Raw genomic sequence first — 17,646 nt, 5'->3', positions numbered from 1 at the left:
TTGCGACTATTTTCCTTAAAGAAAAGGCGGAGGAGAGATTGAATAAAAATTTTCAGAATCATGAGAGGTCTGGACAAGAGTAGCTGGGGAGAAGCCATTGTATCTCGTAAACAGACTAACAACCAGAGGGAAAAGTTGTAAAGCGTTTTGCAAAATGAGCAAATGCGAGGTGAGAATAAAGTTTTTCACGCAGCCTGTATTTAGGATCTGAGATACATCGCCTGGACCTGCGGTGCAGGCAGGTTTATTTGAAGCATTCGAGAGGGGGTTAGATTTTTTTTAAAACGGGAACAATGTGCAAGGGATTGGAATGGAGTCCAATTGCTCCAGCGGAGGGCCAGTGTGGCTGCAATGGGCAGAATGTCCTCCTCCTGCCCCACACCAATTGCGGGGCGGGGCTGGAGGACTCAGGAGCCTGTTGTCCTCCTACCAATCAGGACACACGGTCCTAAAACGTTACCACAAACAAACACACTGCGCAGGAGCAGGCTGTCGGATGGGTGGGCGACAAAGCGGAGTCTCAAGAGGTAGGAGACGGAAAATGGGAAGAATTCGGGTATGATAATACAGCCACTGTGGACTCCCGGAATTTATAAACATCGGAACTGTGTCCAGACGTAAACTAGATGCTCCAGGTCCTACGTTTGTGACAAACCGGGAAATAATTACGTGTCTTTGGCGGCGAAAGGGCCGGCATCTTTATTAGGGGCAAAAATCCACAAGATGTGTGCGCGGTGGCCATCTTTATAGGGGCTAGTTGCAGCGGTGCGCATGTGCACCCTTAATGTTTCGAGGGGTTTGGAGAGGACTCAACTAGCGAACTCAAACCGAAAGAAATGTTTGTCTCATCTGCAGTTTTAGACTTGAACTGACAGGGATAACTTTTTCTCAGACTATTACAAGAGCAGAATTTGAAGATAGGGAGCTCGATCCAAGACTCATACTTCTGGCAGTCACTCGATCCCTCAGGAGCGGATGTATCTTTGTCTCTGACTGTCAATTCAAACAGCAGTGGGACTGCAAACAGGAATGGGCCAGGTAATGGGGGATGGAGGTGGATAAGAGTTTAAATTGAGGTGCTGCTTGACTGTAAGTCCCTGAGGACTGTGTGATCGGGGATAGAATAACCGGGAACCTGTGTAGGTTAATGAGCACGGTGCTATTGAGCGAATAAGAACACTAGTCTTTGTGGGTCAGTGTTGACAATGCTAATGGGGGAGTGATTGAGACTGGGAGCCTGTTTTTGATGAGTATGGAGCGTGGTGATCAGAACGTGAATGAAATTTAGTTACAGAGGTCATCAGCAGCAGAAATTTTGACAATTGCAAGTTTCTGAGGCATTGAGTGTGGGACACCAGTCAGGAGGTATATTTGACTAGTCCAGTGTAGAGATAACAAAGGAATAGATCAGTGTTCCAGAAGTAGATGAGTTGAGGCAGAGGACAAGTTGAGTTATGTTACTTCAATGGAAAAAGGCAACCTGGACAATAATACAAAACTGTGGTCAATATTAGTTGGGGGTGAAATAAGACACTACATTTGTGAGCAGTTTAGTTTAGTTTACCCTCAATAGGGAATGGATTTGTAGGTTTGAGGGTGGTGTTTGTTGTGGAAACTGAAGAGAATGGCTTTACTGTTGAAATATTTAAATAGAGGATATTTCTGCTCATCCATTACTGGAAGTCAGACAAGTTAGGGTGATGTGTGATCTGAAGGGGAATTTTGAGGCTGCTCAGGTCCTTACAGGTAGAGGTTGAAAGTTTGGGAGTCTTTCAAAGTGTTGATTGACATATTATGTATATAGATGTATAAATTGTCTCCATCGCCCCTGCCTATTCTACTCTCTCTGTCATTTTCTGTCCTCCCATTGAAGTCAAAGTCTTGTGTCAAGCCAGACCAGGTGAAAAGTTCCCTTTCCCTAATAGAAATGAGTGACTCTGTTGAGTTTTTATGACACTGACTGTTCTTATTCTCACCTCCCTAATGCCAGCCCCACAAATGACCAGGTTCATCCAGATCAGTTTCACAAACTGCCTTTGTGTTTTTGTGGGTCAACTTTCACTCTCTTTTCTCTGTTTTCATAGATTATTGGAAAGGAAGGATTTGCAGTCTGGAAGCCCAAACCAAACATCATGCCAGGACCTGACAGCAGCCCATTTTGTTGTGACCTAAATATCATTGGATTTTGAATATGGAAGGAAATTGCAGTATTCACATTGGAGAAAAAGCATATACATGTTCTGTGTGTGGACAAGGCTTCAGCCAATCATCTGAACTGTTGAGACACAAATCCAGTCACACTGGGGAGAAACCATGGAAATGTGGAGACTGTGAGAAGAGATTCAACTATCCAGTTGAGCTGGAATCTCATCGGCGCAGTCACACTGGAGAAAGGCCATTCACCTGCTCTGAGTGTGGGAAAGGGTTCACTTTGTCATGCAACCTATTGGCTCACCAGCGAGTTCATTCTGACCAGAGACCATTTACATGCCCAGAGTGTGGGAAGAGCTTTAAAAGTTCAGGGGAACTGATGCGTCATCAACGTGTTCACACCGATGAGAGACCGTTCAGGTGCTCTCACTGTGGGAATGGGTTCAGGCAATTATCTGACCTCACTGTGCACCAGCGCACTCACACCGGGGAAAGCCCGTTCACCTGTACAGAATGCGGGAAGGGATTCACTCGGTCATCCCGCTTGCTAACTCATCGGCACACTCACACTGGGGAGAGGCCATTCACCTGCCCTGAGTGTGGGAAAGGATTCACTAATTCATCTAACCTGTTGAAACACCAACAGGTTCACACTGGGGAGAGGCCATTCACCTGCCCTGAGTGTGGGAAGGGGTTCACTCGGTCGACTGATCTGCTGCAACACCGGCTAGTTCACACTGGGGAGAGACCGTTCACCTGCCCTGAATGTGGGAAGGCATTTACTCAATCATCTACCCTGCTGACCCACCAGCGAGTTCACAGTGGGGAGAGACCATTCATCTGCTCTGTGTGTGGAAAGAGATTTGCTCACTCATCCACTCTGTTGAGGCACCAGCAAATTCACAAACTGCAATGATGGGATCGTCATGATAATCGCATTCAGGACTGAACAATATTCATTGGGATCACTTTCTGCTGAAGCTAAAAACATCAACCCACTTTTCAAGAATATTAATTCTGGACAAAAACCAAATCAACTCAGTGTTAAATAAACTGTGTTGCATCATTTTAAAATCGATAACATAAGTCATTTCCTTGAGAGATGCCTTCCCACTCCCCGTTTCCTCAATTCTCACCTCCAACAAGAATAAGGAGCATGGACCTCTTCAAGGTTGTGGCAAGGGGAAAGAACACTACATGTTGTATATTTGAATTTTCAACAAGCATTCAATAAGATGCCATGTAAAAGGTTTCTGTGCAAAGTAAGAGTTCATGTTGTTGGGGGTGATATAGTATCATGAATTGAATTGAATCATTTACTGTCACGTGTATTCAATGTTAAGATCCAGTGAAAAGTATGTACATATGTGGTGCTATTCACATTAACTTAGAATAAGATAAGAAAAAAAAACTTAAGAAAGTCCAACTTTCCTTTCTATTGCCGCAGTCCCACTCAGGGCTTTCCAGCCCTCACCATGCCGCTGCCAGTGTCCGGCTCTGGGATGCCTCACAGACCCGCTCTTGCCAGCCCACTCTTGATCCACTGCCGTCGCTCCGGCCCACCCTCGATTTGCCGTCACTGCAGGTCACAATCCACGCATTCAGCTCCTGCCATGTGATTCCCAGTCGCATCCGGCTCCATCCCGACTCCTTAGGTAGGTAGTTAAAATGGGTTAGGGGTTTATAGAATAACTACAGAGGGAGAGAGAAGAAGGGAGAAAATAAAGGAAGGATAAAGAAAGAAAGAGCGAGAGAACTGACTAGCAGAGTGGAGCTCCGAATGCATTTTCACATACAGAGCTGACTGGTTTTCATGCAAACGTTTCGTCTTCCTTCTAGGTGACATTGTCAGTGCTGTGTAACCTCTACTGAAACACTGTTGTTCTGTCCTGCTCTGAATTTATATGGTCGGATCTGTTATGGTGGGCAGTCTTGTTTCCGGTTTTGTACTGTAGTGGTTATGTAGATGGAGTCTATTTCAACACGTTTGTTTATCACAGTGCTTGAAAACCAGGCCTCCAGGAATTCTCGTACTTCTCTTTGTCTTGCTTGTCCTAGTACTGTAACTTTGTCCCAGTTAAACTGATGTCCTTCTATGTTGGGGTGTATTGAAACGAGAATGAGTTGGTCGAGTTGATGCTCATGTGTCCTGGTGGCGGGTTTCCTGCCCGTCTGAGCTATGTAGTGTTTCTCACAGTTGCTGCATGGTATTTTGTATATCACATTTGTCCTGCTCATTGTGGATATGGGGTCTTTCATCTTTGAGAGTAACTGGCAAAGTGTGGTTGTTGGTTTGTGTGCTGTCCTTATTCCAAGAGGTCGTAGGAGTCTTGTAGTCAGCTCTGATGTGTTCTAACATAGGGAGAGGATGGCCAAGTGTATTGGGGCATACAGGTTCTTCTTGGTGTTGTTTGTTTGCCAGACATTGACGGACGAAACTGTTAGGATAACCCTTGTTTGCAAAGACTCTGTCTAGGCGTTCCTCTTCGTTTTTGCGCAGCTCCGGGATGTTGCAGTGAATTACCACTCATCTAAACAGAGTCTTGACACAGCTCTGTTTGTGGATGCAAGGATGGTTACTGTTGTAATTCAGGATTTGGTCTGTGTGTGTAGTCTTTCTGCGTATGCTGGTAAGGAATTCACTGCCGTTTGTTCAGCGGCGGGAGTTGGGAGAAAGTGCGAGTGGACTGCTGGGAAGGTGAGCTTTTCATTTTAAAAGACTTACCTCATGGAATCAGCGGCCTCCATTTTTGCAGCAGCAGCGGGAACAGTGAGAGCGAGGACCAGGGGGCTGACGGGAAAGTAAGTTCTTCATTTCGGCGGCAGAGCTGAGTGGGAGCGGTCGAATTGCGCTCTGGGAAGGTGAGTGAACTGATATATTTGGGCAGTGGTTCATGGCACCGTGGCCGGCTCTGCTGTACAGAAGGGCGGGAAAAAGAGTGGAAGGGCTATAGTCATAGGTGATTTGACTGTAAGGGGAGTAGATAGGTGGTTCAGTGGTCGAAAACGAGACTCCCGAATGGTACGTTGCCTCCCAGGTGCATGGGTCAGGGATGTCTCAGATCGACTGCAGGACATTCTGAACGGGGAGGGTGAACAGCCAGCTGTCGTGGTGCATATAGGCACCAATGATATAGGTAATAAATGGGATGAGGTCCTACAAGCAGAATTTAGGGAGTTAGGAGCCAAGTTAAAAAGTAGGACCTCAGAGGTAGTAATCTCAGGATTGCTACCAGTGCCACGTGCTAGTCAGAGTAAAAATGAAAGAATAGGCAGGATAAATGAGTGGCTTGAGAGATGGTGCAGGAGGGAGGGGTTCAGATTTTTGGGACATTGGGACCGGTTCTGGGGGAGGTGGGACTACTACAAATCGGACGGTCTACACCTGGGCAGAACTGGAACCAATGTCTGAGGGGGTGCTTTTGCTAACGCTGTTGGGGACGGTTTAAACCAATGTGGCAGAGGGATGGGAACCAAATGAGGAGGTTAGTGGACAGTAAGGAGGTAGTAACTAAAGCCTGTAAGGAACTAGATAATGAAGTCAGTGTGACTAAGGGGAAGAGTAGGCAGAGAGCAGATGATGAACGCAAAGGGACAGGTGGTCTGAGGTGCATTTGTTTTAATGCGAGAAGTGCAGTAGGTAAGGCAGATGAACTTCGGGCTTGGATTGGTACCTGGGAGTATGATGTTATTGCTATTACTGAGACTTGGTTGAGGGAAGGAGAAGATTGGCAACTAAATATCCCAGGATATAGATGCTTCAGGCGGGATAGAGAGGGAGGTAAAAGGGGTGGAGGAGTTGCATTACTGGTCAACGAGGATATCACAGCTGTGCTAAAGGAGGGCACTGTGGAGGACTTGAGCAGTGAGGCAATATGGGCAGAGCTCAGAAATAGGAAGGGTGCGGTAACAATGTTGGGGCTGTACAACAGGCCTCCCAACAGCAAGCGTGAGATAGAGGTACAAATATGTAGACAGATTATTGAAAGATGTAGGAGCAACAGGGTGGTGGTGATGGGAGATTTTAATTTTCCCAACATTGACTGGGATTCACTTAGTGTTAGGGGTTTAGATGGAGCATAATCTGTAAGGAGCATCCAGGAGGGTTTTATAGAGCAGTATGTAAATAGTCCAACTCGGGAAGGGGCCATACTGGACCTGGTGTTGGGGAATGACCCCGGCCAGGTGGTTGATATTTCAATAGGGGATTACTTTGGGAATAGTGATCACAATTCCGTAATTTTCAGAATACTCATGGACAAAGACGAGAGTGGTCCTAAAGGAAGAGTGCTAAACTGGGGAAAGGCCAACTATGCAAAATTCGGCAGGAGCTGGGGAATGTGGATTGGGTGCAGCTGTTTGAGGGTAAATCCACATTTGATATGTGGGAAGCTTTTAAAGAGAGGTTGATTAGAGTGCAGGACAGACATGTCCCTGTGAAAATGAGGGATAGAAAGGGCAAGATTAAGGAACCATGGATGACAGGTGAAATTGTGAGACTAGCAAAGACGAAAAAGGAAGCATACATAAGGTCTAGGCGACTGAAAACAGACGAAGCTTTGGAATAATATCGGGAAAGTAGGACCAATCTGAAACGAGGAATTAAGAGGGCTAAAAGGGGTCATGAAATATCTTTAGCAAACAGGGTTAAGGAAAATCACAAAGCCTTTTATTCGTACATGAGGAGCAAGAGGGTAACTAGAGAAAGGGTTGGCCCACTCAAGGACAAAGGAGGGAAGTTATGTGAGGAGTCAGAGAAAACAAGTGAGATTCTTAATGAGTACTTTGCGTCGGTATTCACCGAGGAGAGGGACATGACGGATGTTGAGGTTAGGGATAGATGTTTGATTACTCTAGATCAAGTTGGCATAAGGAGGAGGGATGTGTTGGGTATTCTGAAAGGCATTGGGGTGGGCAAGTCCCCAGGTCCGGATGTGATCTATCCCAGGTTACTTACGGAAGCGAGAGAGGAAATAGCTGGGCCTTAACGGATATCTTTGCAGCATCCTTGAGCATGGGTGAGGTCCCGGAAGACTGGAGAATTGCTAATGTTGTCCCCTTGTTTAAGGAGGGTAGCAAGGATAATCCAGGTAATTATAGACCAGTGATCCTGACGTCAGTGGTAGGGATGCTGCTGGAGAAGATACTGAGGGATAGGATCTATTTACATTTGGAAGAAAATGGGCTTATTAGTGATAGGCAGCATGGTTTTGTGCAGGGAAGGTCATGTCTTACCAACTTGATAGAATTCTTTCAGGAAGTGACAAAGTTGATAATTGAGGGAAGGGCTGTGGGTGTCATATACATGGACTTCAGTAAGGTGTTTGATAAGGTTCCCCATGGTAGGCTGATGGAGAAAGTGAAGTCACATGGGCTCCAGGGTGTACTAGCTAGATGGATAGAGAACTGGCTGGGCAACAGTAGACAGGTTGTAGTGGAAAGGAGTTTCTCAAAATGTTGAACTGTGACCAGTGGTGTTCCACAGGGATCCGTGTAGGGACCACTGTTGTTTGTGATGTACATAAATGATCTGGAGGAAGGTATAGAGATAACAAGGTGTAGAGCTAGATGAACACAGCAGGCCAAGCAGCATCAGAGGAGCAGGAAAGCTGACGTTTCGGGCCTAGACCCTTCTTCAGAAATCTAGGCCCGAAATGTCAGCCTTCCTGCTCCTATGATGCTGCTTGGCCTGCTGTGTTCATCCAGCTCTACACCTTGTTATCTCAGATTTTCCAGCATCTGCAGTTCCTACTATCTCTGGAGGAAGGTATAGATGGCCTGATTAGCAAGTTTGCAGATGACACTAGGATTGGTGGAGGAGCAGATAGTGAAGGGGACTGTCGGAGAATGCAGCAGAATATAGATAGATTGGAGAGTTGGGCGGAGAAATGGCAGACGGAGTTCAGTCCAGGCAAATGCGAGGTGATGCATTTTGGAAGATCCAATTCAAGAGCGAACTATACAGTAAATGGGAAAGCCCTGGGGAAAATTGATGCACAGAGAGATCTGGGTGTTCAGGTCCATTGTATCCTGAAGGTGGCAACGCAGGTTGTTAGAGTGGTCAAGAAGGCATACGACATGCTTTCATTCATCGGACAGGGTATTGAGTACAAGAGTTGGCAGGTCATGTTGCAGTTGTATAGGACTTTGGTTCGACCACATTTGGAATACTGCATACAGTTCTGGTCACCACATTACCGAAAGGATGTGGATGCTTTGGAGAGGGTGCAGAGGAGGTTCACCAGGATGTTGCCTGGTATGGAGGGCACTAGCTATGAAGAGAAGTTGAGTAGATTAGGATTATTAACATTAGAAAGACGGAGGTTGAGGGGGGACCTGATTGAGGTCTACAAAATCATGAGAGGTATAGACAGGGTGGATAGTAAGAAGCTTTTTCCCAGAGTGGGGGACTCAATTACTAGGGGTCACGATTTCAAGGTGAGAGGAGAAAAGTTTAAGGGAGATGTGTGGAATGTTCTTTACGCAGAGGGTGGTGGGTGCCTGGAATGCATTGCCAGCAGAGGTGGTAGAGGCAGGCATGATAGCGTCATTTAAGATGTATCTAGACAGATAGATGAAAGGGCAGGGAGCAGAGGGATACAGATCCTTGGAAAATAGGCGACAGGTTTAGATAGATGATCTGGATCCGCGCAGTCTTGGAGGGCTGAAGGGCCTGTTCCTGTGCTGTAATTTTCTTTGTTCTTTGTTCTTTGTTTGTTCATTCATTCCACCATCCACAAACGGAAATTCATTGTTGTTCTCTTCTTCTCTGGTGAACTTGATCCCGGTGAATATGCTGTTAAAAAGGTGGTGTGTTTCTTCTAACTTTGCTCGTTTAATGATCACGACGGTATCACCCATATTTAGGCTGGATTTGGGGGAGGGCTGTGTGTTCCAGTCTTTGCATAACAGCTTCCGCTATGAGCCCCGAGATGGGTGAACCCATGGGTGTTCCATTAAATTGTTCATATACCTGGCTGTTGAAGATGAAATGTGTGGTAAGGCGTAGGTCTAGTCATTTTAGAATGTAGTCCTTGCTGATGGTTTCATTGGAGATTTGTGTTTTTGGATTGTCCAGTAATGTGGCCAGTCTTTCCTTTTGCTAGTGTCATGTCGATCGAGGTGAATAGTGCTATAAACAAACATGTTGAAATAGACTGCATCTACATACCAATACAGTACAAAACTGGAAACAAGACTGCCCACCATGACAAACCCGACCATATAAATTCAGAGCAGGACAGAACAACTGTGCTTCAGTGGAGGCTACACAGCACTGATGATGTCACCTACTAAGGGAGATGAAACGTTTGCATGAAAATCAGTCAGCTTGGTGAACCAACCAACAACTCCACCCACAACCCGAGCTACAGATCTTCGTTAAAACATTAAATACTACTGAGATGGATGAAAGGATCGACTAGCTAAAGCTGCTAAGCAAGATTTGAGGAGGTTAGACAGGACCTGAAAAGTGACGTAGAGAGTAGGAGAAAGAAAAGACAGAACAAGCATAATTGTGGGAAAATGTGAGGATTTCCATTTGGTACGAAGAATAGAGAAGCACAATATGGAAAGGGACAGCAGAATACTGAGTTCAGAGAGATCTCTGCATCCTTGGATCACAAAACAAATGTACATACATCAAATAATCAGTAAGATATTTGGATTGTTAGCTCTTCTGGTGAGTCTCATTGTAAAAGTACAAGGGACTTGTAGGAATGCACCTCAAGTGTTGGGAATACATATTTACACTTGTGTACTATGTGAATAACTGGAAGATGTGCAACTGTTCAGACAATTTATGGAATTAAAAGGTCTTTGTTTACTGTGGTTTCTTTGGAAAATAAGGTCTAGTTTAATGTGTGCTGTCATTTACCTGCTAAATGCAGGAAGCCAAATGACAGGAGAAAATGATGACTAAAGTTTTTTAGGGGTATAGGAGATGTGGTTTATGACACTGATTTGCTGAAAAAACAAGGCTTTTCAAAAAATTTCCAAATATCTATATTTCTGACTACTTTATAATCCCTGAAAAGCTGAACTGTTACCACTTCCCAAACACTCGATCCAGCTTGATTTCAAAACAAACTAAAGATCTTCATAATAAAAACCGAAAGAACTGCGGATGCTGTAAATCAGGAACAAAAACAAAGTTGCTGGAAAAGCTCAGCAGGTCTGGCAGCATCTGTGAAGGAAAAAACAGAGTTAACATTTCAAGTCCGGTGACCCTTCCTCAGAACTGGGTAAAGATTTTCCATCCTGTGGCTGTTAGCAATTTAATTTCCTCGACAAGAAGTGGCATCATGAAGATTCATGAAATTCTACACATTGATTTCAGATGCGTGGCCCTTTCCTTTCATAAGGAGTTATTCTCTGTAGTTCTTTTTTGTGTTTGTGAGTGTGCCTTTAAGAAATGGGGATATAGTTCTTATTCCAGATTATAGATCAGTTGTTAACTTGTGTTTGCCACTAGTTTTAAGAGTTCATTTTGTTTCATAATAAATTGATTAAGTATTTCTTTTAAAAGAAGCCTGTGAAAGTCTTCTCTGTTCTGGATAGTAGTACACATGGAAATTAGTTGGCTGTTTCTGGGGATCACATTGATGCATTTACCTAAGTGGTATGACTAATGGGGTATTAGGGCTTGATTACCAGTGTATTCATCATATCACTGTCACAGTAGCAGGCAGAGCTCTATTTGCATTGAAAACCGTGCAGAGAGGGTTCAGAACACCAATTCCAGAGAGGAGAGGATTATCATATGAGGACAGATTTGGCTCCATATCAAGTTTAGAAAAATGAGTGGTAATTTCATTGAAAAAAAAACTCTGATGAGGCCTAATAGGTTAGCTGCTGAGACCATGATTCCTCTTCTGGAGGAATCTAGAACAGGAAACTGTTTAAATATAGAGTCTTTGATTTCAGACAGAGAAGAAGAGGAATTTCTTCACTCAAATGGTTGTGCATGTTTGGATAGAGAGCAGTGCAGGCTCAGTTATTGAACATATTTAAGGCTAAGATAAACAGATTGTTAATCGACGAGGGACAGGCAGTCAGATCATTCACGAATTATGGCCTAATCCTGCTCCAATTCTTATGAATTTTCTCAACTAACTAGTCCATTGTTATCCCCATGTAATCTTCAACTTTCATTTTCAATAAGAAGCACTCAACCATTTTTTATATGTATCATCTGTAAACTTATTCATGAGTCAATGGGCTGAAAAATTGCAAATGGAGTTCAATCTGGACAAAAGTGAGGTATTGCATTTTGGTACAACAAACAGACTTCTACAAATAACTTCGTGCCTTGGGTAGTGTTGTAGAGCAGAGGGACCTATGGGTTCAGGTACATAATTTTTTGAAGTTTGCATCACATATAGACTGGGTGGTTAAAAAGGCATTTAGCAAGCCTGCCTTCATTGCCCAGTCCTTTTGAGTATTGGAGTTGGGAATTCATTGTTGAGGTGGTACAGGACAGTGGAGAGGCCTGTTCCAGAGCACTGTGTCCAGTTATAGGAAGGATATTATAAAGCTGGAGAAGTTTCAAAAGAGATTTACCAGGATGTTGCTGCGTATGGAAGGTTTGAATTATAATGAAAGGCTGAGTATGCTGGGACCTTCTTCGCTGGAGCATAGGAGGTTGAGATCTGACCTTAAAGAAGTTTATAAAATCGCGAGGAGGATAGATAGGGTTAATGGTTGGTGTCTTTTCCGTAGTATGGGGGATTTCAAGACTAGGGGACACCTTTTTCAGGTGAGAACAGAGATTTTAAAAGACATGAGGGGCAATTGTTTTACACAGAGGGTGGTTCATGTGGAATGACCTTCCTGAGGAAGTCATAGATGTAGGCACAATTTGGATAAGTACATGAATAGGAAAGGTTGGAAGGATATGGGCCAGGAGCAGGCAGGTGGGACTCGTTTAGTTTTGGATTATGTTCAGCATGGACTGTTTGGACTGAAGGGTCTGTTTCCGTGCTGTATGACTCCATGTCCCTGCATCTCATCTAGATCAATGATATTATTCATGAATGAAGAAGTCAGAACTGAGCCAAGTGAAACCTCTCTAAAAACAGCCATCCAGTCACAAAAATAACTCATCAGCCATCATTCATTGCTTCCTGTCATTGAATCAATTTCAGATCTAAGTTGTAACTCATGCTTTGATCTTGTGAGGTTTATTTTTATGCCCAATCTGCCATGTAGGACCTTGGAGACAATGTTTCCATCTGTGGGAAAGATTCTAAGCTAGGGACCACGACCGCCCGATAGTTCCTCATAAATCCAGCAAGGAAATGGGAAATGTGTTTCTACACTGTTTGTAGGGTATGGAGCTGCCACCTCAGGAAGTGTTTCAGGCAAAAAGATGAGATACTTTCAAAATAAACTTAGATGATTACATGTGAGAAATGGGAATAGAAAGAGAAGCGGAAAGGCTGAGGTAAGATCAATGGAATACAAAGAGAAGCCTGTGAGTATGAGTTTCAGCTCTGGCCAAATAGCCTGTTTTTTTTGCTGTGTGTTCAGTGTAATTTTATATGAACTTTTTTAGGGCACAGGATTTACAGATGGGAAACAATCAAGTTATTAAGATCTGACAGTCAATTGACTCATCAAACTGAAGAAGGCTTGCTGGACCCAAACGTTAATTCTGCTTTCTGTCCACATTTGCTGTCAGACCTGCTGAGTTTTTTTCCAGAAATTTCAGGTTTTGTTTCAGAAATCTTAAGTTTGTTGGATGTTCTGGAGAAACCTGTCAGTGGTCTGATAAATATCAAGGGGAAGTGGAACCTGGTGAGTTGCACAATCTGCACTGACTGACTTGTCATGAGCTGAAATGGGCTGTGAAAGGGACAGCGAACAAGAGAGGAGAACATGATAATTAAGGCATCAGGCAAAGCAATGACCCAGTCACCTTTCTTACAGCTTTTCTCAGTATTTTTATAGAGTGAGGAAAACACTGGAGCATCCCACTGGTCTCTGGGTGGTGGAGTATTTGGAAATGTTGCTCCACACCCACAAGATAATGAGCTGTTTCATTCATTCTGCTGTGAAATGAGAACCATTCTCTCTCGTGCTCCTTTTTAGAAAGCTCCTTATGTTACAGACCAGTTCCCATCAGATTTTAACTGTGGTGAAGGCATTACTTTTTACTGACAAGGAAATCTTCAAACCACTGGGTAAAAATATCAAGAATGACCAGGATATACTAGTTTAAACTAGTTTGACATGGCATGTGGGACTCTGAATAAGAGAGGGACCATCAAGAAGTCAGGGGAAATACAATAGCCATCAAGAGCAAGTTCACTATTCAGGATAGCCAGGGGCACAGTAAAGGGAGGGAAAAGACTTCTGGTTTAAAGTGCATTTATTTCAAAGCACGAGGTCTGACTGGTAAGGCAGATGAGCTCAGAGTATGAATTGGCTCTGGGGACTGGGATATTCTAGCCATAACAGAAATGTGGCTGGGAGAAGGGCAGGACTGGTAGCTCGATGTTTTAGGATACAGAAGCTACAGGCGTGACAGAAGCATGAGTAAGCGAGGAGGGGGAGTTACCCCTTTGAGTTTGACTTGCTCGCCGAGCTGGCTTGTTTTTGTTCAGATGTTTCATCACCATGCCAGGTGACATCATCAGTAGAGCCTCCGATGAAGCAATGTTATTCTACTTCGCTTGGAATTTATACTGTCAGGTCTGTTATGGTGAGTACTGTCATTTCTGGTTTTGATCTGTATGGGTTTGTATATGGGGTCCAATTCTATATGTTTGTTGATTTGAAGTATGGGTGGAGAACCATGCCTCTAGGAATTCCTGTGTGTGTCTATGTTTGGCTTGGGCTACTATGATTACTTTGTCCCAGTTAAACTGATGGCCTTCATTGTCTGAATGTACAAATATTAAGGAGAGTTAATCATTCCGTTTTGCTGCTAGCTGATGTTTGTGTATTCTGATGGCTAGTTTCCTTCCTGTCTGTCTGATGTAATGTTTGTGGCAGTCGTTGCATGGTATTTTGTAAACCACGTTGGTTCTGCATGTTGTGGGAAGGGGTCTTTAATCCTTGTAAGTGTTTGTCATAGAGTGGCTGTGGGCTTGTGGGCCACCATGATTCCTAGTGGTCTTAGGAGTCTTGTTGTCAGTTCTGATACGTTCCTGATGTGGGGAAGCGTGGTCAGTGTGTTAGGTCATACTGTGTCCTCCTGTTGTCTGTTTTGTAGGCATCTGTGGATGAAGTTGTGGGGATATCTGTTTAAAGCGAGGATCTTGTATAAGTGTTCTTCCTCTTTCCTGCGTAATTCTGGACTGTTGCAGTGTATCCTGGCCCATTTAAATAGCGTCCTAATGCCGCTTTGTTTGTGGACGTTGGGGTGGTTGCTGTGGAAGTTGAGTATTTGATCCGTATGGGTTGCTTTTCTGTATACTGAGGTTTGGAACTCCCCGTTTGTCAATCGTTCTACCTTAACATCCAAAAACGGAAATTGATTGTTGGTTTCTTCTTCCCTTGTGAATTTAATCCCTGTGAATACGCTGTTGATGAGGTGGTGCGTCTCTTCTAATTTGTTGCGTTTAATAATGACAAATGTGTCGTTTATATACTGGATCCACAGTTTAGGTTGAATGCGGGAGAAGGTAGTGTGTTCTAGTCTTTGCATGACTGCCTCTGCGATGAGTCCTGAGATGGGTGACCTCATTGGTAGTTGATCTGTTTGTATATTTGACCATTAAAGACCAAGTGTGTGCTGAGGCAGAGGTCTAGTAATTTAAGTATGTTGTCCTTGCTCTTGGAGTTGCTGGTCTGTGTTGCTGTTTCCTCTAGTAACATGGCTGCTGTTTCTTTAGCTAGTGGGATGTCAATTGATGTGAATAAAGCCACTTTACTAGTGGAAAAGCAATGCAGACCAGCAGCTCCATCAGCAAGGACAACATACTTAAATTACTAGACCTCTGCCTCACCACACACTTCGTCTTTAATGGTCAAATGTACAAACAGATCAACGGTACACCAATGATGTCACCCATCTCAGGACTCCTCGCAGAAGCAAAGACTAGAACACACCACCCTCCCCCACATTCAACCTAAACTATGGATCCGGTACGTAGACAACACATTTGTCATTATTAAATGCTACAGCTATATTCTCTCCCCAGTACCAATTCATTGTTGAACAGACTTGAGATGATCACTTGAACCTAGAACTGTAATGACAGCACCTGGATCATCTCTTCCCAGAGTAAATACACTGATGGAAAATCAGTTTCCTAGAAATTTTATAACTTTCTGCAGTCTCAGTATTTAAATGGTCTCTTCTCTGTCTGTATTCACAGGCGTCTCAGTGGATGCATAATCAAGTAAATCCCTTCCTGCTTTATGAACAGGTGAACAGTCTCTCTCCAATGTGAATAAACTGGTGTTCAGGAGGTGGATGAATCTGTGAACTCATTCCCACACTCAGGACAGGTAATTGGTGCCCCTCCAGTGTGAGTCAGCTGCTGTCTCATGAGTTCAGATAAATGCCTGAAGCAAGTCCTGAAGTGGAAGCAGCTGAATGGCCTTGCATTTGAGTGAACTCGCTGGTGTAACATTAGGTTGGATACATCGGTGAATCCCTTCAAATACTGAGAGCAGGCGAAGGGCTTCTCTCCTGTATGAGCTCGCTGGTGTTCAAGTAGGCTGGAAGACTGAGTGAATCCCTTCCCCCACACAGGGGAAGTGAATGGTCTCTCCCCAGTGTGAACTTGCTGGTGCGTCAGAAGGTTGGAAGAATTTGTGAATCCCTTCCCACATTCAGGGCAGGGTAAATGGTCTCTCCCCAGTATAAACTCGCTCGTGTCTTGGGAGGTGGAATGATTGAATGAATCCCTTCCCACACATGGTGCAAGTAAATGGCTTCTCCCCAGTGTAACTGCAATGATGAGTTTCCAGCTTGGTTGGAAATCTGAACCCCTTCCCAAAGTCCCTCCACATTTCCAGGGTTTCTCCTTGCTGTGATTCCATTTATGTTTGGATAGGTCAGATGATTGGCTGTAGACTTGTCCACACACACAACACGTGTATTGTTTCTCTGCACTGTGAACGAGGCTTTTCCCTTCCATATACAAAATTCTGTGGTTTTCAGGTTACCATAGATTGAGTGACTCCATCAAATCCTGATCTGATGTGCGGTTTCAGTTTCCAGGCTGAAAATCTTTCCCATCTTCCCTGTTAAAGAGATGTAGAACAGAAAAAAATGTGAGAGAGAGAACCTATAAGAACACACTTGGTCAATGTCTAAGTATCACTTAATACAGCTCGGCCTCAAACATTGTTTCATGACATACAAGTAAAACCTTACTAAAAAAACTGCTACGTAAGTACAATGCTGTTGTTATTATTGATTTGGACATACATTACCATTCTTTCACCATCTCTGTAAATCCTCCATGTAAGATCAGTAGTGCATCTTTGCCACATGGACTGCAGTGGTTAAGGACATAGAACACAGAACATTACAGCGCAGTACAGGCCCTTCGGCCCTTGATGTTGCGCTGACCTGTGAAACCAATCTGAAGCCCATCTAACCTACGCTATTCCATTATCATCCATATGTTTATCCAATGACCGTTTAAATGCCCTTAAAGTTGGCGAGTCTACTACTGTTGCAGGCAGGGCATTCCACGCCCTTACTACTCTCTGAGTAAAGAACCTACCTCTGACATCTGTCCTATATCTATCACCCCTCAATTTAAAGCTATGTCCCCTCGTGCTAGCCATCACCATCCGAGGAAAAAGACTCTCGCTGTCCACCCTATCTAATCCTCTGATCATCTTGTATGTCTCTATTAAGTCACCTCTTAACCTTCTTCTCTCTAACGAAAACAGCCTCAAGTCCCTCAGCCTTTCCTCATAAGACTTTCCCTCCATACCAGGCAACATCCTGGTAAATCTCCTCTGCACCCTTTCCAATGCTTCCACATCCTTCCTATAATGCGGCGACCAGAACTGTATGCAATACTCCAAGTGCAGCCGCACCAGAGTTTTGTACAGCTGCAACATGACCTCATGGCTCCGAAACTCAATCCTTCTACCAATAAAACCTAACCGTACGCCTTCTTAACAACCCTATCAACCTGGGTGGCAACTTTCAGGGATCAATGCACATGGACACCGAGATCTCTCTGCTCATCTACACTACCAAGAATCTTACCATTAGCCCAGTACTCTGTATTCCTGTTACTCCTTCCAAAGTGAATCACCTCACACTTTTCCACATTAAACTCCATTTGCCACCTCTCAGCCCAGCTCTGCAGCTTATCTATGTCCCTCTGTAACCTGCAACATCCTTCTGCACTATCCACAACTCCACCGACTTTAGTGTCATCTGCAAATTTACTAACCCATCCTTCTACGCCCTCATTCAGGTCATTTATGAAAATGACAAACAGCAGTGGCCCCAAAACAGATCCTTGCAGTACACCACTAGTAACTGAACTCCAGGATGAACATTTCCCATCAACC

At 44.1% G+C, this 17,646-nt stretch overlaps 2 protein-coding genes across 6 annotated transcripts; one reads left to right on the top strand and one right to left on the bottom strand.

Moving 5' to 3' along the window:
* Positions 1-473: 473 nt before the first annotated feature.
* On the top strand, positions 474-3,930 carry LOC125487623 (gastrula zinc finger protein XlCGF8.2DB-like). Of its 5 annotated transcripts, none has more exons than XR_007265992.1 (3): positions 481-527; positions 2,085-3,413; positions 3,599-3,930. XR_007265992.1 is itself a non-coding variant. In XM_048619509.1 (2 exons), exon 2 carries the CDS (start codon positions 2,192-2,194, stop codon positions 3,065-3,067), a length of 876 nt encoding a protein of 291 aa, XP_048475466.1. In that variant the 5' UTR covers positions 474-527; positions 2,085-2,191; the 3' UTR covers positions 3,068-3,930. The 5 variants fall into 5 exon arrangements, 3 of the variants coding, with proteins under 3 accessions (XP_048475466.1, XP_048475465.1, XP_048475467.1); XR_007265991.1 differs by having other exon boundaries at positions 483-556; XM_048619509.1 differs by having other exon boundaries at positions 474-527; positions 2,085-3,930.
* Positions 3,931-15,563: 11,633 nt separating this feature from the next.
* On the bottom strand, positions 15,564-16,244 carry LOC109932104 (zinc finger protein 664-like). The gene has a single exon (XM_020531341.1). The coding sequence runs from the start codon at positions 16,242-16,244 to the stop codon at positions 15,564-15,566; it is 681 nt and encodes a 226-aa protein (XP_020386930.1).
* Between the last annotated feature and the right edge of the window lie 1,402 nt (positions 16,245-17,646).

This window comes from Rhincodon typus, chromosome 43, assembly GCF_021869965.1.
Source record: "Rhincodon typus isolate 14 chromosome 43, sRhiTyp1.1, whole genome shotgun sequence".
NCBI classification, from domain to species: domain Eukaryota; kingdom Metazoa; phylum Chordata; class Chondrichthyes; order Orectolobiformes; family Rhincodontidae; genus Rhincodon; species Rhincodon typus.
This window is presented reverse-complemented; position numbering and strand designations above follow the sequence as displayed.

Coding starts and splice junctions, on each gene's coding strand:
- LOC125487623 (XM_048619509.1), top strand. CDS start 2,192: ATGGAAGGAAATTGCAGTATTCACATTGGAGAAAAAGCATATACATGT.
- LOC109932104 (XM_020531341.1), bottom strand. CDS start 16,244: ATGGAAGGGAAAAGCCTCGTTCACAGTGCAGAGAAACAATACACGTGT.